At 49.8% G+C, this 21,987-nt stretch overlaps 1 protein-coding gene across 3 annotated transcripts in view; it reads right to left on the bottom strand.

Annotated features, from left to right (window-relative positions):
* ESRRB (estrogen related receptor beta) overlaps nt 1–21,987 on the bottom strand; it is a 176,478-nt gene that overhangs the window by 123,856 nt on the left and 30,635 nt on the right. Inside the window, exon 2 of one of the 3 annotated variants that reach the window (XM_057542132.1) lies at nt 167–247. The exons of the other annotated variants lie outside the window; for them this stretch is intronic. Within the exon in view, the coding sequence (XP_057398115.1) occupies nt 167–174 (8 nt within the window). The 5' untranslated portion in view covers nt 175–247. The remainder of the gene's footprint in view (nt 1–166; nt 248–21,987) is intronic. 3 annotated transcript variants of the gene reach the window in all.

The raw sequence follows: 21,987 nt of genomic DNA, 5'->3' as shown, positions 1-21,987 counted from the left end.
GAAAACATGGGAATACCTCCTCAAATGTGTCCTTTCATGATACCATGACCAACAATGTGAGAGAGACTGCAGGAGGGCCAGGTAGCAGCCCCTCCACGTAGGTGTGTGTGTGTGTGTGTGTGCGCGTGTGTGTGTGAGAGAGAGAGAGAGAGAGAGAGAGAGATACCTTGCCATCTCAAAGACCCTCCTGGACACTGTCTCGTGGCTCTTGTTAGCTCATGATCAGAGGCAGAACAGTACCTTCCATCTGGTGAGGGGGAAATAAATAAAGTCAATCCCCCCTCTGGGTGACACTCCTGGGTCCCTTCCCGGTGTGGGGGTGGGTGGATTGTGGAATGAACAGATATTAAAGATGAATAGGGGCTTCCCTGGTGGCGCAGTGGTTGAGAATCTGCCTGCCAATTCAGGGGACACGGGTTCAAGGCCTGGTCTGGGAAGATCCCACATGCCGCAGAGCAGCTAGGCCCGTGAGCCACAATTACTGAGCCTGCGCGTCTGGAGTCTGTGCTCCACAACAAGAGAGGCCACGATGGTGAGAGGCCCGCGCACCGCGATGAAGAGTGGCCCCCACTTGCCGCAACTAGAGAAAGCCCTCTCACAGAAACGAAGACCCAACGCAGCCATAAATAAATAAATAAATAAAATTAAAAAAAAAAAAGACATCACTCATGTCTAATCAAGAGACAATCCTCATGAAAAAAAAAAAAAAAAGATGAATAGCATGTCCTTACAGTTCAGGATGGAACAACCCAGAAAGGCAGGCAGGTGCTATCAGATCTGAGATCAGGGAGACAGAGCAATAGTGAATCTTGATCATCTATTAAGTCTTGTTATACAAAATGCCAGCCAACACAACAGAGCTTCATGACAAAGCAGTCTGCAAAGCAGTAGACTTGGTGAGGTGCCTCAACTCATAGAACGCTGTACACTAAAGAGAAAGGGAGAGACTTCCCCGGTGGTGCAGTGGTTAAGAATCCGCCTGCCAATGCAGGGGACATGGGTTCCATCCCTGGCTCAGGAGATCACCTGCCGCGGAGCAATTAAGCCCGTGCGCTACAACTATGGAGCCTGCGCTCTAGAGCCCACGAACCACAACGACTGAAGCCCGCGTGCCTAGAGCCGGTGCTCTGCAACAAGAGAAGCCACCGCAATGAGAAGCCCACGCGCCACAACGAAGAGTAGCCCCCGCTCGCCGCAACTAGAGAAAGCCCATGCATAGCAACGGAGACCCAACGCAGCCAATAAATAAATAAATTTTTTAAGAAAAGAGAGAGAGAGAAAGGGAGATCTTCAGCCCCCTCCCCATGCCTGCAAGTGAGAAGGCCAGGGTCTGCTGCAGAGACCCAGGTGTCTTGGGTCCATGGGGAGGCAGCAGGGAGCAGGGGTGAAGAACAAGCACCTATGGGGGGAAATCTGGGTACCAACAAGAGCCCTACAGAGTCACGCAACCATCGGGAGTGGCTGCACAGGGCGGGCTCACCCTCCTCACACACCAGGCTGCATCCAGAGCAGAGCAACGTGACGGTGTGACAGGGGTGCCAGCAGGGCCCTCTCAGCCCGCCACGCTCACCCAGAGGAGGGAGGAAGAGCAGCTTCTGGAAGGGCTCCCCACCAGGAGGCCTCAAAGCACTCCAGCAGCACCTTCAGGCCACTAAAACTAGACCCCTGGCCGCCTGACCTTAGCCACTCCTTTTTTCTTTTTCTATTATGTCCCTTGTAGAAAAGGCAGAAAATAAGGAGAGGTGGAGTCCTGGTAGCCCTGGTGGATCCAGACACCCCTGAGGACAGGATCTGCGGATAAGTGAGCCTTTGGGGCTTCTGCTTCTCTGAGTTGCATTTCTTTCATCCCCAAATCCCAGCAAATCCAGCCCATGGTGCCTTGCTTCCTGGATCTTTCCCTGCACAACGTATCCTCCTCCTCCCGCCTTCTCAGCCAAGACTTCCCCAGAGCCTACCTCTTCCACCACCCCTTCCTACGAAACCCATCCCTTCCTTGATCTGCCCGTGCAGGCCGCCTGGCATCCCTCCTCCCTAGCCACCGCTGCAGGTGGTTCCGAGGGGGAGTGACTGAGTGCCCACCGGCTCTGCCCGCGCATGGCCACACGCTCTGCACCTGGGCCTCCATCCACACATGCATGTATACACCGCGGCTTTGGGCTGGCCATGGCGACAATGACTGTACTGACCTCGGAGGGTGGTTCTGAGGATGCCCTGAGACAAAGAACACAAAGCTCTCGGCATAGTGCCTGGCCTAGGGTAATTGCTCAGTAAAAAATGTAACAGTAAAAAACAGTAAAAATAACAGTAAAAATAACAGTGAAAAATGTTTACTGTTTTTTCACCCCCTAAAAAGGCACTCATTTGAGTTTAAAGATACAATGCCAGGCATTCTAATTTGTATGTTCCCCATTCTTGAATGATTTTGATTCTATGTCCCTTTCACACCAATACCAGCCTTGGCTAGAATTTTTGGAAGGCATCTGTAAGGCCCGTCAAAATCAATTCCTTCCACACAGAGCAGAGCACTAGATGACCAGAGGCGCTGACATCTTTCGGGGTGGTAGAATCATGATCATCAAGACCTAACACTAGCTTTGGTTTTGCAGAAGGAAGACTGCGTCTTGACATTCAAGCCTATGTCTTACAACCCTCAGAATGGGAGAAAATATTTGCAAATGAATCAATGGACAAAGGATTAATCTCCAAAATACATAAACAGCTCATGCAGCTCAATATTAAAAAAACCAAACAACCCAATCAAAAAATGCGCAGAAGACCTAAGTAGACATTTCTCCAAAGAAGACATACAGATGGCCAAGAGGCACATGAAAAGCTGCTCAGCATCACTAATTATTAGAGAAATGCTAATCAAAACTACGATGAGATATCACCTCATACCGGTTAGAAAGGGCATCATCAGAAAATCTACAAACAACAAATGCTGGAGAGGGTGTGGAGAAAAGGGAACCCTCTTGCACTGTTGGTGGCAATGTAAATTGATACAGCCACTATGGAGAACAGTATGGAGGTCCCTTAGAAAACTAAAAATAGAATTACCAGGTGACCCAGCAATCCCATTACTGGGCATATATCCAGAGAAAACCATAATTCAAAAAGACACAGGCACCCCAATGTTCATTGCAGCACTATTTACAATAGCCAGGTCATGGACGCAACCTAAATGCCCATCCACAGACGAAGGGATAAAGAAGATGTGGTACATATATACAATGGAATATTACTCAGCCATAAAAAGGAACGAAGTAGGGTCATTTGTAGAGATGTGGATGGATGAAGAGACTGTCATGCAGAGTGAAGTAAGTCAGAAAGAGAAAAATATCGTATATTAACACATATATATGGAATCTAGAAAAATGGTACAGATGAACCGGTTTGCAAGACAGAAATAGAGACACAGATGTAGAGAACAAACGTACAGACACCAAGGGGGAAAGTGGGGGGGTGATGGTGGTGATGTGATGAATTGGGAGATTGGGATTGACATGTATACACTAATATGTATAAAATAGATAACTAATAAGAACCTGCTGTATAAAAAAAATAAAATTAAATAAAATTTTTTAAAAAAGACTATGTCGGGCTTCCCTGGTGGCGCAGTGGTTGAGAATCTGCCTGCCAATGCAGGGGACACGGGTTCGAGCCCTGGTCTGGGAAGATCCCACGTGCCGCGGAGCAGCTGGGCCCGTGAGCCACAGTTACTGAGCCTGCGTGTCTGGAGAGGCCGCGATAGTGAGAGGCCCGCGCACCGCGATGAAGAGTGGCCCCCGCTTGCCGCAACTAGAGAAAGCCCTCGCACAGAAACGAAGACCCAACACAGCCATAAAATAAATAAATAAACAAATACTTTAAAAAAAAAAAAAAAAGCCAGATAATAAAAAGAAGCTGTTTAAAAAAAAAAAAAAAAAAAAGACTATGTCTTAGCCCTCCCCTACCACTAAGCTTGGGATTCCAGATGGTTATTTTAGGGCAGTGATTCTCAAAGTGGGTTCCACAAACCAGCAGCATAACCTGGGAACTTGTTAGAAATGCAAATTCTCGGACCCCACCCCAGACCTAGGTGGACCTAACAATCTATGTTTTCACAAGCAGTCAAGCCATCCAGAAGGTTCAGATGCATGCTCTGGTTTGGAAACCATGAAACTGAGGTTTCACAGAGATTAGGCACTATAAGTTCTTAAGCCTATCTTCTTTTTTTTTTAATTTTTGAATTTTATTTTATTTACTTTTTTATACATAGGTTCTTATTAGTCATCAATTTTATACACATCAGTGTATACATGTCAATCCCAATCTCCCAATTCATCACACCACCCCACGGCTTTCCCCCCTCAGTGTCCATACGTTTGTTCTCTACATCTGTGTCTCAACTTCTGCCCTGCAAACCAGTTCATCTGTACCATTTTTCTAGGTTCCACATACATGCGTTAATATACGATATTTGTTTTTCTCTTTCTGACTTACTTCACTCTGTATGACAGTCTCTAGATCCATCCACATCTCAACAAATGACTCAATTTCGTTCCTTTTTATGGTTGAGTAATATTCCATTGTATATATGTACCACATCTTCTTTACCCATTCGTCTGTTGATGGGCATGTAGGTCGTTAAGCCTATCTTCTTGCTGCCCAGCTTCAAACAATCCCAGAGAAAAGGACTTTTAAAAACAGTCATTCCTTAAGAAACTAAAAATAGTGCTACCACATGATCCAGCAATCCCATTCCTGGGCATATATCCAGAGAAAAACACGGTTCAAAAGGATACATGGACGCCAATGTTCATTGCAGTGTTGTTTACAATAGCCAAGACATGGAAGCAACCTTAATGTCCGTCAACAGATGAATGGATAAAGAAGATGTGAGATATATACGTATATATATATATATATATATATATATATATATATATATATATATATATATATATAATGGAATATTATTCAGCCACTAAAAAGAATGAAATAATTCCATTTGCAGCAACATGGATGGAATGGACCTGGAGATTATCATACTAAGCGAAGTAAGTCAGACAGAGAAAGACAAATATCATATGATATCACTTATATGCAGAATCTAAAACAAATGATACAAATGAACTTCTTATTTACAAAATAGAAAGACTCACAGACTTACAGAACAAATTTATGGTTACCGGGGGCGGGGGGGAGGTGTGGGAGGGGAGGGATGGATTGGGAGTTTGGGATTGACATGTACACACTGCTGTATTTAAAATAGGTAACCAACGAAGACCTACTGTGTATAGCACAGGGAACTCTGCTGAATACTCTGTAATAACCTAAATAGGAAACGAATTTGAAAAAGAATAGATATATGAGTAAATGAATCACTTTGCTGTACACAAGAAACTAACACACATTGTTAATCAACTATACTCCAAAATAAAAAAAAATTTTTTTTTAAGTCATTACTAATTTTTAATAAGAGGGCCTTTTAGGGAAAAAAGAAAACCCTTACTAACTGTGTAGGCTACAGTTTAGAGTGTATCCAATAAAACATGAGGTAGTCAACATTTCTGTTTTTAAAATCTCATTTTTTTCTTTTATTTTTCAACTTTTCATTGAAGTAACATACATACAGAAATGTTCACATATCCCAAGTGTACAGTTCACGGAATGTTCATAAAATGAACACATCTATGTACCCAGCACCTAGATCGAGACATTGAACGCTGCTGGCATCCCAGATGTCCCCCTTCCAATCACTACCCCTGCCTCATTCATTTCTTTCTTTTTCTTTTTAATTGTAGGAGTACTTCAAGCAAGGAAAATTATTTTAAAGGAAGTTACCACCCTAATCACTTCACTTACACCGAAATTATTACGGTTTTGCTCCTTCCCTTCTGCACATATATTTTATGTAGTTACAATGTGTTGTACACATGTTCCCAGTTGTTACATACTCTTCATAAGCACCGTTTAAAAGGATCTCACATGATACCATCACATCAAAGTCTCCATTTATTTCACCATTCTCCCATATTTAGGTGTTTTCTAATTTTTCACTTCCGTAATGAACCCCTATAGGCCTCATGTTTCCTTCTTCTTCTCTGGAATGATTTCCTTAGAATCAGCTCTCAGAAGTGAAATTACTGAGTCAAAGGCCCTGAATGTTTTACTAGGGCTGTTTATTATTTGTACTGTTTTTTAAATACAAACTCCATTTCATTTTGGGTAATACTTTTGCACATTTCTGAGCTCCTCCCAGCATCTTACATTTCTGGATAGAGATGCTTCTCTCCCTTCCTCCTGTGAACTCAGAAAAATACTTTTGGTAACCTTGGAGAGGAGTGGTGAGTGCTAGTAAACTACCGCCTGCCGTGCCCCCCTGGCCCCCCCCCCATTAGAGGCTCTGCAGCTGGGCAGGGACACCAGGCAGGAGCCCGGACAACCCTCCCCCAGGGTGCATGTGGGGAGGAGGGGGGTTTCAAGGATAGCGGCAGCCTTCCCTGGGGATCCCCACAGGAAGCTTTTAGTGGCCATCAGAGGTCCAAAAAAAGCCCTTTCCTCTCCTCAGGAGAGACAGAAATCATGGTGGAGGCGGTACAGTGAGGCAGCATAAGGTTGGACAAAAGAATAAGGCCGAGTTAAACCCACAGAGAGTGTCCAGACACCCAGAGCGATCACAGGGCTGTGCGGGGGGGGGGGGGGGGGGATGGGGCGGGGCAGGAGTGTTACATATTCATGAGCTTCTTATTCTCATCCCCTGGGGACTCTCCTCTTCCCCTTGAGAGCTGGGCAGCGCCAGGAGGGTAGGATGAGTCTCAAGGGAGCTTAGAGCTGGGAGGTCTGAGCAGAGAGCACTCACATGGGGCCATGAGACACGGGCAGGCCCTGGTACCAGGCCATGAGCCAAAAAGGTGGGCTGGCACTAGAAGAAATCAGGCTGTGGGGTTTAAATTAAAATGTTCATTCTGTCATCCAGGAGACAGTATAACAGTGGTAGAGAGCACAGTTTCCAGAGGTAGATTCTCTTAGTTTCCTTATCTGTAACATGTGAGAAATATAGTGCCCAGCTCACAGGGTTATTGTGAGGATGAAATGAATTAATATGAGGAAACACTCAGACACATCCCATAAACCTACCCTGTCCACACCATGGGAGCCTATGCTTTGGCTTAAAGACACAGCCAGTGGAGAAGGGTAAGACGTGTCTGCCATGCCCTTCGCGCCATCACTCACGAACCCAGCGAGAAATCCAAGCCCCATCCCTGTCTCCCCCCACCCATTCATTCATTAGGCCATTTCTGGTGGAGGCGGGATGGGGCTCTGGAGTAGGTCAACTCAATGACAGTCACACTGGCAACTTCCACCTTGAGCTCCGCAGTGCTCCAGCTGGATGCTGGGGCGACAACCGAGACCCAACCTCCACTTTGCTGGGGCCAGGGAGCCCCCAGCCCTTCCCTTCTAGTCCCCAAGGTTGCAAAGAAGACTACAAAGGAGAAGGTATCTGAACCTCTGAACACCAACCACCAGGGCCCAAGGTGGAAGGTGCTACTCACCCCAGTCAGAGCAGGAAGCCAGGGGCTGATCCAGCCTGATTTGACAGGGAAGATGGGAAACTGACATTGCATGTTTGCCTCCTGTGTGCTGGGCCCTGTGCTAGGTACTCTGACGTACTCAGTCTCACACATATGGATATATATTATCCCCATTTTACAGAGGAGGAAACTGAGGCTCAGATAAGTTAAGCAACTTGCCTTCTCTTAAGCATCTACTAGTGCTCAGCATTGTGCTGGCCACTGAAGGGAGGCAAACAGGACAGAGGACCTGATTCTTCTCTTTAAGAAGCGTCCACTAGCACAGGAGAAACAGGACTGGCCCAGAAATCCCTGACATGATCCACACGGACACAAACTCAGTGCTCAGTGACATGGTTCAGTGGAGTGCGATGGGGGTGGAGCAGAGGAAACAAACAATAATGTGGCCAAGAGAGACATGGCGAGGCTTGGACTTGGGGAAAGGGGAGTGAGGCAAGCACTGCAGTCATTAAACAGGGAGTGAGTGAGTGAGACACACCAGGGCCCAGCAGGCAAACACCCAGCATCCCAGCCCCCAGCTGCCCTGGGTTCTCAGCTCCTCCAGACCCTACTTGGGTCCCCACTGCCTTGTTCACATGGCCCCTGCTTCAGCCTGCACAGAAGTCTACATGGAAGGGAGACATGCCAGGGAGGAGGATGGACCCAAAGGATGAGATCTTTCAAGGGGAGACCCTGGAGAATAAGACGAGTGCTAATTTTAAATTCTCTCTTCCCTGGCCTAGGCAGATAAAGCCCGGGACCTCCCCACACGAACACCTCCACTCTCCATCAGGCCCTCACCTTTTCCTTGTCTCTCACTCGACTCTGGCCTGAGAAGCTGAGCCCAGAACAAGGGACTATGTAAGAACTTCTCCTGTTTGGTTCACTCTGTGCAGTTGGCTGAATCCCTTACCCTCTCAGCATTTCCATCTCTGAAATGGGACTAATGTACATTTCCTCCCCACTTCAGAGGCACTGGTGAGATGTGTCCCTGGGAGAAGGCAGCTGCTATTTGAGCCTCGCTTCATCTAATGAGCACCTGCTGTGTGCCTGGCGCTGACAGAGCAAAGACAAACAGCAAATAGTCCCAGCTGTCAGCAACTCCAGAGCCCAGTAGCAGAGGCAAACAAGTAACACAGGTGACAGGCATATGGAGAGATAGGGCTGGGAGTGGGGGTCCAGGGGACCCACAGAGAGGCAGGGAAGAACTCACAGGAGAGTTTGCCAAGTGGGCATCCTGGAGATGAGGAGGGGAATTCTAGATAGAGAGGTTGGGGCATACATATACAAGGGTAGGGGTAAAGCACCACAACACAGAATTCATCAGGGGGTCAGTAGGACCGGTTGGTGGTGACATCAGCTTGGAGCCAGACTGCCAGGATCCAAATCCTTGTTCTGTTTGATCTTCCACAAATCACTAACCTCTCTGAGCCTCAGTTTCCTCCTAGGTGCTACTGTCCCTCTAGGTCCAACTCTTTTCAGGATAAAAGGAGTTATGCACATAAAGCACTTAGAACCCCGCCTGGCACGGGCTTAGTGCCAAATTACATTAGAGATGATGACAATGAAATCCTGAGGCTGGAATGCCAAAATAGGTCCACATAACAGACAGGGCAGGAACTCTAATCCCTTAGTCTTAGGAGCTGGAGATGGCTGGATATTCCAAGATATATGGGGTGAACCCCCAAAGGGGCAAATTTGTAGATATCAGGTCCTTTTAGCTGTCCAGTCAGTTTCAACATCATACTAAGGAAAAAACGTAGTGGGATGGGGGAGTGTAAAAGAGCCCCTCAGCTCAGCTCTCTGGATGAGGAGGGTGTCCTCAGTCCGCCCCCTCCGCGCTCTCCAGGCCGGTTCGGCTCCTGGACTCTTCAGAACATCTGCAAGTGCGCGAAAGAGGCCGCAGAGAGACATAGCTTTTCCTACAGACCCCCCACAGGGACGAAAGCCATGGTCAAGGGCATCTCAGAAGAGGAAGCGTCAGAGCCGTGAACGTGCCCACAGATGACTCTCAGCGCGGCCGCCGAGCGCCACCAGAGGGCGCACTGGATCTCATAGTGCGCGGAGCTGCCGGGCGCGAGTGGGCGCTGGCGCGGGTGGGCAGGTGCATGTCGTGCGCGCTGGGGGCGAGGGAAAGCAGAAAGACAGCCCGTGTCCCCAGAAGTCAGCCCGGAACTCGAGGGTCAGGTTTCGCAAGGATCTAGCCGCCAGCAATCAGGGCAGAGGACTTACAAAAGTGATACTAATACTACTAACTGTACATACTTCTCACTGTGTGCCACACTCACTGCAATTCAATCCTCACTAGAACCCCAGGAGGTAGATGCTATTACCTCCCCACTTTAGAGTTGGAGAGACTGAGTCTCAGCCCAGCTGGCAAAGGCCAAAGCTGGGATTTGAACCTCCAGGGGCAGCCACAGACAGAGCCTGTGCCCTAACCGGTCACTCTATCATACTATCTCCCTAGCAATCCATTCTCCTCCTTCCACCTGAGGGTTAATCACTTTCTCACTAGCAGGTCACTGGTTAAAGCAGCTCAACCCTTCCCTGCGGAAAAGAAGTGTGTAGCTACATTTCCACTCAGCAGGTTGGCATCACTCCAGCTGTAAAACTCAAAGACCACACCATGGCCTCCAACAGATTCTGATTTAATTAGCATTTATTGAACACTTACTATGTGCCAGGAACCAAATTAATGCCTTTACATCGGTTCCATACAATACTCCCAATAATGTGTGAATTGTGTGTCCTCATTCTTATTTCCATTTTACATGTGAGTCAGGGAGGTAAGTGACTTTCGTGGGGTCACACAGGTAAAACCTGACAGCCTCTGGAGCTCCCACCACCATATTCATTCATTCAGAAAACATTTATTGAGCACCTACTTTGTGCCAGGCACTGTTTAGGTGCTGGGGACTCAATAGTCAACAGGACAGATAAAAACTCTTTCTTTCTTGGAGCTGACATTCCTCATCAGCTATAGGAGTCCCCAGTGACATTAACTTAGTTCTTGTTTCTAGATGCCTTATGAGAAGAGGCCATGTGGACTGAACAGAAAGGCAATCAAACTTTTTGCATAGGGTGCCATATATGAGATAATATTCCTGACCTTCACCTGGAAGGAAGGGCATGGATGGTTATTATGGGTAGAATGGTGTCCCCAAAAATGATATATGAAAGTCTAACCCCCAGTATCGTGACTGTGACCTCATTTGGAAATATGGCCTTTGCAGATGTAATCAACTTAAGATGAGGTCATAGTGGAGTAGGATGGGCCCTCATCCAATATGACTCGTGTCCCTATAAGGAGAGAAGAGACAGTCAGACACACACATTCACACACATGATGGGGCAACGCCATGTGACAGGGGCAGCACAGGCTGAAGCGCTAGAGCTATAGACCAGGGAACTCCAAGGATTGTAGGCCATCGCCAGAAGCTGGGAAGAGGCAAGGAAGAGTCTCCCCTCTAGGTTTCAGAGAGAGCGTGGCCCTGCTGAGACCTTGATGTCAGACTTCTAGCTTCCGGAACTGTGAGACAATAAACTTCTGCTGTTTTAAGCCACCCAGTGTGTGGTACGTTGTTACTGCCCTAGGAAACTACTATAATGGTATTAACTTTTTTCTTCCCATTAATGGGGATAAACCTGGCTTATCCACCCCCTGTTTGCCTCACTCCACCCTCACAACTATCAGGGTCAAGGTATTCCTGGTATAGAGCTCACTGGCCACGATGGCATCAATCCCAAGCCTGTGGTCTCAGAATTGCTGTCCTCTACCTGTCTGAACTAGCCCATGGCTCCCACCAGGATGGCAAAGGTGCCTCCAGTTGGCAGATAGCAGGGCAGATAGCAGGCAGGTGTGCCTGGGCGCCTGCACCTCATCTGCCAGCCTCACTCAGCATCGCCAAAGCCCCGCGTTACTGCTGTGCTGCTCGTTGATTCCTGGAGAGGGGAGGGGCAGAGGGAGAGGCGGCGTCATGCCAGTCCATCCAGCTGTGTCCAGGTGGCCCACGACAGTGGCAGACAGAGGGCACGAGCCCCCTGGGGAGTCACACGTGGCCCAGACCCTCTCACTCAGCAGCCGCCCTACAAAGTGCCTTCAGACAGCCGTCATTGTGCCTGGTTCACCTGAGAGCTCCAGGTTTTGGGAGGCAGAATATTGACTCTCTTGGCTTAGAATATCCTGGTTTGGAAATGCACAAAGTGCCAGATCTGAAAACCACGAGGGACCCAGTCCCTCACTGTGAAGTTGCCGATACATATGGACCTAGTGGCTTCTGCTATCCTGGGAGGTTGGGGCCCCGGCAACGCTCGCTCTGAATCTCCCTACAGCCCTGCAGCTCACCGTAACCCTTCTGGGCAGACAGGTTTTCAGATGCAGCTCCAGGAGACAGCTAACTTCGCAGGGCGGGGCTGGTCTAGCACAGTGCCTTCCTCAGTCAATGGAAGCTGGGCACGTGGCCCGCCCTGCCCACAGACCCAGCTGGCTTGAGGGAGGACATGCTTGAGGGAGGAGTAGAGGGTCCTTCTGAATTGTCCCGCCCAGCTTACGTGGGAAGGAAAGGAGCAGAGATTCCATTTACGTGTCCCGCCTGGGACTGGGGACAGCTCTTGGCTGGAACCTCCCCTGGGGTGGATATTCCAGAAATCAGAGCAGGTTCATGGGTGGCAGCGAGGGTAAGGAGGCAGATAAGAAACCCCCACATCATTTGCTAAGAGAACACGTCTTCCCCATGAACAGGTGCCCGAGGAATGGGGTGAGGAAGGAAGGATGGTGTAGAGGAAGAATGGTACTGCTCTCACCAAGCTTGCCACTTCTCATTAGGCCTACCCTGTTGCATGGATTTGCCCCCTCTCTCCCTCCCTCCTTCCCTTCTTTCCTCCCTCCCTCCCTTCCTTCCTTCTCTGTTCACTCATCACTTAACAAACCTTAAATGAGTTCTACTCTGAACCAGGTATTGTTCTAGGTGCTAAGGGACCCAGCAGTGAGAAAACAGAGAAAACATCCTGCCTTTGTGGAATTTACATTCTAGAGGATGCATCTCTCTCTTTGCCTCTTAACAACTCATTTCTTTCATTCTTCTCTTACAACCTACCCAGCTATTGGCAGCCAAGATAAACCCCAATTGGAGAGCCTAAACCTCATTCATTCATTCAAAGCTGTCAATTAAGTGTCTACAATGTGCAGGTACCATTTTAGGTCCTGGACATTTTGGGCATCTGTCATGAGGCCACACCTCTGTGCGTGAATAGCAGTCGAAGAGAATTACCCCTCCCCGCCAGACCAGTCCATCTCTCTGGGCACAGAGAATGCACAGGGAATTCTTGATTATTTGTGAATATTGTGTACAGAATCCAAAGGACAGTGGAAACAGCCAATGTTAAGCCAAACTGTTGAGCTAGTTTGGAGAGCCAAGGAGGCCTCCATCGCCCCCTCATTCATCTCCCCGCCTAGACTTGGATCACCCCCATTGTGACCATGGCCCCCTTGCACCCTTTGGAGCCCAGCAGACCACAGCCGAAAGCCCAGCCGCACTGGGCCCCATGCCTGCTGGGAGTCATCTCCTGGCGCAGCAGACCCCTCTGGCGGCCCCCGCCAGCCCTCCCCGCTTTAATTAACTCCGCCCGGACGCGCTGACTCACTCGTGGGCTCCGTGACCCGCCTGGTCGCAGAGGACACCTCCTCAGACACAATTACATTTGAGGAGGAAGCGTTTCCTCTGGGCACAGAACAAGCTTTTGCGGGGGAGCGGGGAGGGGGCCTGTTTGGAGATGACTCACCAAACAGGCCTTGAGGTGAGGGTGCATCTCACTCAAACATTATCTGCCAGGCCGACCTTATTACTCCATGGAAGTTTCTCTTCTGGGGGAAGGAAGGAATGTGTCTACCTTCCCAGACAAAAGGGGCCTAATACACATGTTGACGGGGTCATATCCAGGCCCCAGCCAAAGCACCTATGCTTAGAATTCCCGAAGCTCCAGGGGGCAACTAACAGCTCTGCATCGATCACCCGTATTTATTTAATACACTCTATGTGCCTGGGAAGACACAAAAGACATGGAATATGATCCTTTATCCTAGACTTGGGGGAAGCATCAAGGACTCCAAGCTCCGCAACGTCCCTGTGAGACAGATATTCTTAGTCCCATTTTATGGATCAGGAAATCAAGGCTCGGAGAGACCAAGTGACCTGCTTTCTCAGGAACCGCACTGCCTTTAAAAATGAAGTTAGGGCTTCCCTGGTGGCGCAGTGGTTGAGAATCTGCCTGCCAATGCAGGGGACACGGGTTCGAGCCCTGGTCCGGGGGAGATCCCACATGCTGCGGAGCAACTAGGCCTGTGCACCACAACTACTGAGCCTGCGCTCTATAGCCCGTGGTCCGCAATAAGAGAAGCCGCTGCAATGACAAGCCTGCACACCGCAGCAAAGAGCCCCCGCTCGCCGCAACTGGAGAAAAATCCCACGCGCAGCAACCAAGACCAAATGCAGCCAGCAAGCAAGCAAGCAAGCAGCAAGCAAGGAAGCAAGCAAGAAAGAAAGAAAGAAAAATTGAGGCAGAGAAATTTGCATTTTAATGATGATTTTTCCAGGTATGTGCCACCTTGAAGTGGCTGTTATTAAGGATATCGGACAAGAAAGATCCAATGGGAAATGTGGCACATATTTAGTTTAAAAAGTACCCAGACGCTTTTCTTATGAAGCTGGTAGGGACATATCCATCCATCCATCCAACCACCCAGGTACTTCCTGCCGAGTTTTCAGGTGTAGGGAGATCAGTGAACTAGACACACATAGTGCATAATCTCCAAAGCTCACAGTCTGATGCACATGCTATAAGTCGTATAGATACTCTGTACTAAAAAGCAAAAATCTAATAAGCTCCACCCCTGACCCCCCGCTAGCCTTGAGCAACAAGATCAGGGTTTAAGCTCCACAGGAGGAGAAACGTCCATCTGAACAGCCCCTGCATGGGCAGGAGAGGGGAAGGAAGGGGTCGCTGCTTTGGCAATTGAGTGGGTGGTGACTCGGCGGGGCAAAGAGGCTCCTTCTGAACTGTTTGCTTGGAGGCCTTGACTTCAAAGCGGGCCTAATGGAGATCCCCTGGCACTTAGGGCCAGATGGAGCTGGCTTTGAGTCCTGGCTCCGTCATTTAATAGCTATGCAACTTTGGACAAACTACTTAGCCCCTCTGAGGCTTGAGTTCTTTACATGCAAAATGGAGCCATACCCACCTAGAAGAGCTGCTGGGCAGATCAGTGAGCTAGCTCAGTATCTGTGATATGCCTGCGGTAGCATTAAGCATCCACAGTAATAGCTAATAGCATCTATCCTGCTACTGTGCTAAGTGCTTCACATGAATCCTTATTTAGTTATCCATCTCCCTACCCCACCCCACTCTCCTCTCTTTCTTCCTCTCTCTCTCTCTCTCTCACTCACACACACACACACACACACAAACACACACAGACACACACATTCATGAATGAGTGCTATTATTACTTCATTTTACAGATGAGGAAACTAGGACTCAGGGAACGTGTAACCAGGGCAGGGTTGCATAGGTAGCAAAGGACCTCACTGGGATTTAAGCCCCATCTCTCTGGCCCCAGGGCCCACGCACAATATTAATCTTTTCTCACTGCCTGCATGCACAGGCGTAGACTGACTGCAGGCTAGTCTAGAGGCTGGACCCCTCCCTAAGTCCACAGAGAATAAACCCAAGTTGGATGAGAAAAAATAAAGTCTGAACGAAACCATCTCCTTCCAGAGCAAGGCTGCTGCCCAGGTGACCAGGCCTCTAGCTTGTTCCAAAGGGAACGGGGCGGGGCGGGGTGGGGGGCAGGCAAGAGGGGAAAGGCTCCCTCCTGCTACCTCCCCAGTCGAGGGGGCTGGAGACCCAGCACAGGCCGGCTCTGTGGGCAGTGGTGCACCAGCACGGGCCTGTGAGCGTGTGTTGAGGGCGATGATATTCATAGCCGCTGGCCAGTGGTAAATAAGACAGTGGGGCCTGATTCATGAGGTCTGACAGGAAATCTATAGCGTGTAGTGTCTGTAATCCGCATGCTACGACGTGCCAAAATGAAAGAACAACGGTCCAATTACGGAATCCCGGTTGATCCCGGGCACATTCCTCAGACCGTGCAGGGCCTGGCTCAGCCTGGTGGGGGACAGCCTGTAGGAGCGGCCGGGCAGACGCCCCCAGGGCCTGGCCATGTGGACCCCAGGCCCCAGAGGCAGCAGAGCCGGCCGCCTGGGACATGGGAAGGGCTGGCCTGGTGGCCAGCTTTCCCTGCCAGCTCACCGAGCACCTAGCGCCCTGGCCTCTTGAGGCCTGGCCCCAGAGGAGTCCGTCCGGCAGACAAAAAGCTCCTATCCTCTCCGCCTCCTGGTTTAGAACCCAGGAGACCCAGTGTTTTGTCCTGGCTGGTGGAGTCATTTCAGGGTCTGGCCTTTGAGGTACTGAGAAAGGCCGGGTACGAGGGTCTCAGTGGGGCTGTTAACTTTCCCCTTAGGCCATATAGCAGTTCCCTACCAGGTGTGACAGTTATCCATGTAGCGGTTTCCTTCATCTTTCGGGCAGGATCTGTAGCTATTCCATCATTTTAGCCCCAAAAACAGCCCTGACAGTGTACTGACTACTGTACCACTAAATGCATGTCCATCTGTGAATGTGACCTTATTTAGAAACAGGGTCCCTGCAGATGTCATCAAGTTAAGGGGAGGTCATGCTGGATTAGGGTGGGCCCTAATGTCCTCATAAGAAGAGAGAAATTTGGACACAGGAACACAGACACACAGAGAAGACCATGTCGGACAGAGGCAGAGATGGGAGTAATGCATCTAGAAGCCAAGAACTCCAAGGATTCTGGCAACCACCAGAAGCTAGGAGAGAGACATGGAACAGATCCTTCCTTAGAGCCTGCGGAGGGAGCATGGCCCTACCAGACACCTTGATTTTGGACTTCCAGCCTCCAGAATTGTGAGAGAATAAATGTCTGTTGCTTTAAGTCACCCAGTTTGTGGTACTTTGTTACAGCAGCCCTAGGAAACAAACACAGACAGTATCCTGCACACAGTAAATACCTAAGGAGACTCATGTGTGCAGAGCACCTGAAAGGTCTAAATTCAAATCTTGGCTCCACCACTTAACTGAGCCTCCCTGATCCTACTCAAGTCACACTGCAATGCCTTCCCTACATGGCAGCCAGAGCAAGTGTTTAAAAGCATAGCTCTAATGGTAACAGAGCAGGTTTTGAGCACATCACATGTGCCACGCACTGTTCTAGCCCTTTACAAGCAAGAGTTACATTGATTTCATCCTCACAACAGCCCTCTGAGGTAGGTACCGTTACTAATCCCATTTTATAGGTGAGGAAACTGAGCCCAGAGAAGTTATGAAACATATCCAAAGTAACACAGCTAATTAGTACAGGCATTGAAATCCAGGCAGCCTAATTCCAAGACTGCATGCTATCACCGACCACATTTGCTGTCACCCCATTAAAAATCACACAATGACTTCACATCACACCTAGAATAAGATAAAAACTCCTTACCATGACTGACAAGGTTTTGCCTGATCTCTCTCTGACCTAACCTACCTCTCCAAACTCCCTGGTACATGGTACTCCCTGGTACATGGTTAAATTCTTTACTATTCCTCCTATTATGAAATGGAGTCTGATTCCTGTTGCCTTGAGTTTGGGCTGGCCCCAGTGGCTAGCTTAGTCAATAAAATGAGGTAAAAGTGATGACGCATGATTTCTAAAGCCAGATCAGAAGCAGCCAGTCAGCTTGGAATATTTGCTCTTGGAACCCAAGCACCATGCTGTGAGGAAGCCCAAGCAGCAGAGGCTCATGTGGGGAGGGCTTGAGGCCCCCAGCTGACAGTCTAGCCAGTAGCCAGCACCACTTGCTAGATACGTGGGTGAGCCATCCACTCTAGCTCCGGCCCAGTTTGATGTACACAGATCAGCCACAAACCATTCTCCCCATGCCTTGCCCACGTTTCAGGTTTGTGAGCAAAATTAATGATTTTTATTGATTTAAAACGCTAAGTTTTGGGAGGGGTTGGTGACACAGGCCTCGGATCCAGATAGTCTGGCTTCAGATTCCATGCTCTCAAGCTGCATCACACCATCTCTCCCGTCCTTAAAACCACTCCAGGAGTTCACACTGTGCTTACAATAAACCACCAGCTCCTAACCATGACCTACGAGGCCCTGTGGGTCCATCTGTCCAACTTCTTCTTGGACCACCCTCTGCCTCACTGTGCTCCACACATTTCTGTTCTCAGGACCCCAGGCCTTTGCACGTGCTGTCCCCTCTACCTGGGCTGCTCTTGGCATGACTGGGTCATTCTCACACTTCCTGCTAATGTCCAGAAGTCCTGAGTTGCCTTCTTTGCATACCCTGGGATCCAGACGATCTCTCCGTCTCTCCAGCCACTATCTCCCCACCACCCTGTTTAATTCCTTCCTCACCGATTATTCCACTTCACAGGGATCTCACTCTATGTTTACTCAGTCACTTCCCACCTCCCCAGTAGAACACAAGTCCCTCAAGAGTAGAAATTTGGGGGACTTCCCTGGTGGCACAGTGGTTAAGAATCTGCCTGCCAATGCAGGAGACACGGCTTCAAGCCCTGGTCCGGGAATATCCCACATGCCGCGGAGCAGCTAAGCCCATGTGCCACAACTACTGAGCCCACATGCCACAACTACTGAAGCCGATGCGCCTAGAGCCCACGCACCGCAACGAAGAGTAGCCCCTGCTCACCACACTAGAGAAAGCCCGCGTGCAGCAATGAAGACCCAACGCAGCCAAAAATTAAAATAATAATAAATAAATAAATTTATAAAAGAAAAAAGAAGAGTAGAAACTTGGCTGTCAAGTTTGCTGCTGTGATCCCAGGACCTGGCACCATGCCTGGCATGGAGTAGGTGCTTGACAAGTATTTTCTTGATGGATGAATGAATGAATGAATGAATGAAGAATCCAGGCAGTTACTATTTATAGAATTCTTACTCTGAGCCAGAAAATATGCTATGTAACAGCCGTCCAACAACTCTGTGGCATGAATGTTACTCTTCCCATTTTACAGATGAGAAAATCAAAGCTCAGGTGGACTGAATTCAAACCAGAACTCTTTGGTCCCATAGCCCATGTTCCTAAGCACCTATTTCCTCATCTGGATTAATGGGGATGATCCTATCACCTACCTCTCAGGGTAGCCGGTGACTGGGGAAGAAAGCGGGTGGAGGTATGTGTAACGTGTTATGTGTCGGGTGAAGGGATGCCTTTTCTGTGATCAGCAGTGTTTTCCTTGTCTTGGAAAGGCCTGGAGCTCGGTGGGCTTTGCTTGCAGGCCTGCTTAGGGCTCTTGCCAAGTTTTCCCCGACCCCCCACCTTTGCTCACCACGTTCCTTCTTCCCTGCTAGGATGCCACCTCTTCTGAAAGATGTGTGATCTGCAGAGGCAGAGGGGCCCGCTCCTTCCCGTGAATGCCCATTCTGCCGTCCAGTGAGCCCTCTGCTGTTCTCTGGTGGATCCGTGTGTTAGCTCCTCCCCCGCACATACGTCCTGATGTGTCTAAGGTGAGGCTGAGCCTTGCCCTTCTGTTCACCCTCATGGCCACCTCCACCACCTGTCCTCCCATGTCCCAGCCAGCCTGGCATTATGGAACTCCACCCTGGGGTCCCCGTCAGCCCATGCCCAGCGTCAACCAGGCCGATGGCCTCACGGGGCGCTCTCAGGGGCCATGAACTCTGGCCCCTGAAAGCATCACCTTCTACACCATTCTCCAACAGACCTGGGGCTGTCCGTTTAGGGAAAGGTGAGTCTTGGTTTGTTAAAAGCACCTCACAAGAATTATCACCTAGGGACATTCTCAGATTATCCCCGAGCCTGTGGTGCCCGGTCTCATTCACTTTTGAACGTTCTCACTTGGCTGTCTGAGTAGTTTAAAGAAGATCAACTTGACCACCAGAACTAGGTTCAAATTCTGGCTCTGAGAGACAGTGGGTGAGTTTATTCACCTTTCTGAGCAGGGATTAAGATCTCGGTCTAGAAAGGCTGTTTTGATCAATTAAATGCTTTGTAAAGAGCTAGCATTGAGCCTCTGTTCCCCACTCTACCCTGGGAACCCTGTGGCCTGTACCTTCCTGGGACTTGGCCTGAGACCCCAGAGGCCGGAAGCATTTGAAATCTTTAAAGCCAAGTCTCTTGAGAGAGAAGCACTGGCCGCTGGGGTCTGGGAACAAGGTTCCAATGGTGTCAGGAGAGCTGGGAGGCCTTGTGGGACAGGAGGCCGCAGGGAGTGACCACAGGAACTGGTTACTGGAGGCCTGGCCAAAGGGGTGTGAACTTGAGGTATCTGTGAAAGAGGTCCGAATGTGGTATGAGGGTAGGGGCCATCAGGACAGGAGGCCCCCAGCCTGAGAACCAGTGAACGAAGCGCTGGGACGACGTCTAGACAAGTGAGCACCACGCAGCCCTCTCTTCTGAGAAACGGCAGGTCTCAGCAGGCACCAGGCACGTGTGGATTAGAGCGGGGTCGGGCAACCTCAATCTCAATTAACCCACCAAGCAGCTACCTGGGTGCAGGGCTGGGCCGAGTCTGGGTACTTCATGTGCCAACCTCCCAGCCCTGGAGGGAGGGGTGATTACACCATTCTCATGAGGAAACTGAGGCTTGGAAATAATAAACAATTAAATACACTCATAAGAGTGCAAGCATTCCAATCCAGGTCCCCGACCCTACGTGTGTTCCTCCCGTCACGTCTGAGCCAGCAGAGCTCACCCGCGGCAGAGTTCGCCAGTCTGCTGCTCTGTACCTCATTTTCCACCCCCGGCTCCACCGTCCCTGATGATTTTCAAAACTGCTGAGCAACAAGACTCACCCCGGAATGGCAGGAGGCTTTGTCTTTAGCCTTTGATGATGTCAGCTGTCCCCACTCCCTAAATAAAGCTGCTCACCAGATGGATGGGAAGGCCGGAAAGGCAGGCCAGGAGCGAAACACATACATACCTGTACACATTTCAGTTCACGGCCACAGCAATCCCACGAGTAGTGGGACTATCCCCAGTTCTCAGTGACGGCAACTGAGCCCAGAGAGGATAAGCTACTTGTCTGAGGTCACAGAAACAGATGGACATGAAGCCAAGTAGCCAAGCCGTAGGGTTCAAACTTAGAACTTCCTTGCTCTTTCTACTATGTCATTAAAAACACGGAGCAAAAGTGGAATTCATAGCTATAGAAAAGAAAGAAGCCAGTATCAGGAGTTCAGGGGTTGGAGATGGGGATCCTTACATCTGTCCGTCTCCTGGCCTGGCCATTCCCCACGCCCCATCCCTGCAATCACTCTGAGGGCTGTTATCTGAGGCCACATCCGCTGCCCCTGGGTATCAGGGCCAGAGCGATTCCCTCCAGGTTGCTTGGAAAGGACGCTCTCCTTGGGTGAACGGCTGCTCACCAGGCCCTGCTGTCCTTTCCCTGCCTCCTGGGCTCCCCACCCTACCCCCGACTTGTTATCTGTCAGTACACGGTAATTAGAGATGTGGCATGCTTGATAAAGATTGCCGCCTGCCCCAAGATGGAACTGCCCTCTCGGACGTGTCTAATTAAAGTCCTGATTGATAAGATGAAGAAATCCCACCCGGATGGATGTGTGCCGGCCTCTCCCCTCCTCTGTGCACTCAGCCTCTTCATTATGGTGGCAAGGGAGAGAGATATAAAGGACCCCAGGAAATGCTCCTACAAACCAATCAATATGTCCTTTTGTGCGACGTGATGGGGCATGCGGCATGGCCTTTTGAACCGTTCCTGGGGTCTCGGAGACAGCTGTGCAGCTGGAAGAGCCCTCGTTGCCTCGGGCTGGCCAGGCCAGGGGGCTGTTCCTCCGCTCCAGCCTGGGTCTGCTCAGGGGATGCCGGGCCAAGGCGCCAGCCAGCCTGGCCCAGTTCTCCCACCCAGCCCGCCTTCTCCATACAGCGAACCATAGAATTCCTTGCAAAGAGCACACACACGTCCACACAACTGGACGCCACACATCCTGAAGCAGCCTCAAGCTGGGTGGGCATGAACATGTACACTTGAGGTGGAGCCCAGAAACCACGCGGGCCCCCCATGAGGTGCAAGTGGAAGGGGGAGAGAAGATGTTAATGATGATGTCCGTCATCTGCGAGCACTCACCACCTGCCAGGCACATTGCCCAGCGCGTTTGTTATCTCACTTCATCCTCACAACAAATCCTGTCGGGCGGGTGCAGTTATTATTCCCAATTTAGAGGTAGGGAAACTGAGGCATAGGGAAGTTAGGTTACTTGCCCAGGGTCACAGAGTTGCAAGCTGCAACTTGACGCCACAGTTCATGCTGGCTGACACCCGTGATGCTACAGAGTGGAAATGAGCAACAGTTCCCAGTAGAT

This window comes from Balaenoptera acutorostrata, chromosome 3 (genome assembly GCF_949987535.1).
Source record: "Balaenoptera acutorostrata chromosome 3, mBalAcu1.1, whole genome shotgun sequence".
In the NCBI taxonomy this organism is placed as follows: Eukaryota; Metazoa; Chordata; class Mammalia; order Artiodactyla; family Balaenopteridae; genus Balaenoptera; species Balaenoptera acutorostrata.
Note: the sequence above shows the minus strand (reverse complement) of the source record. Positions and strands in the feature narration are given on the sequence as shown.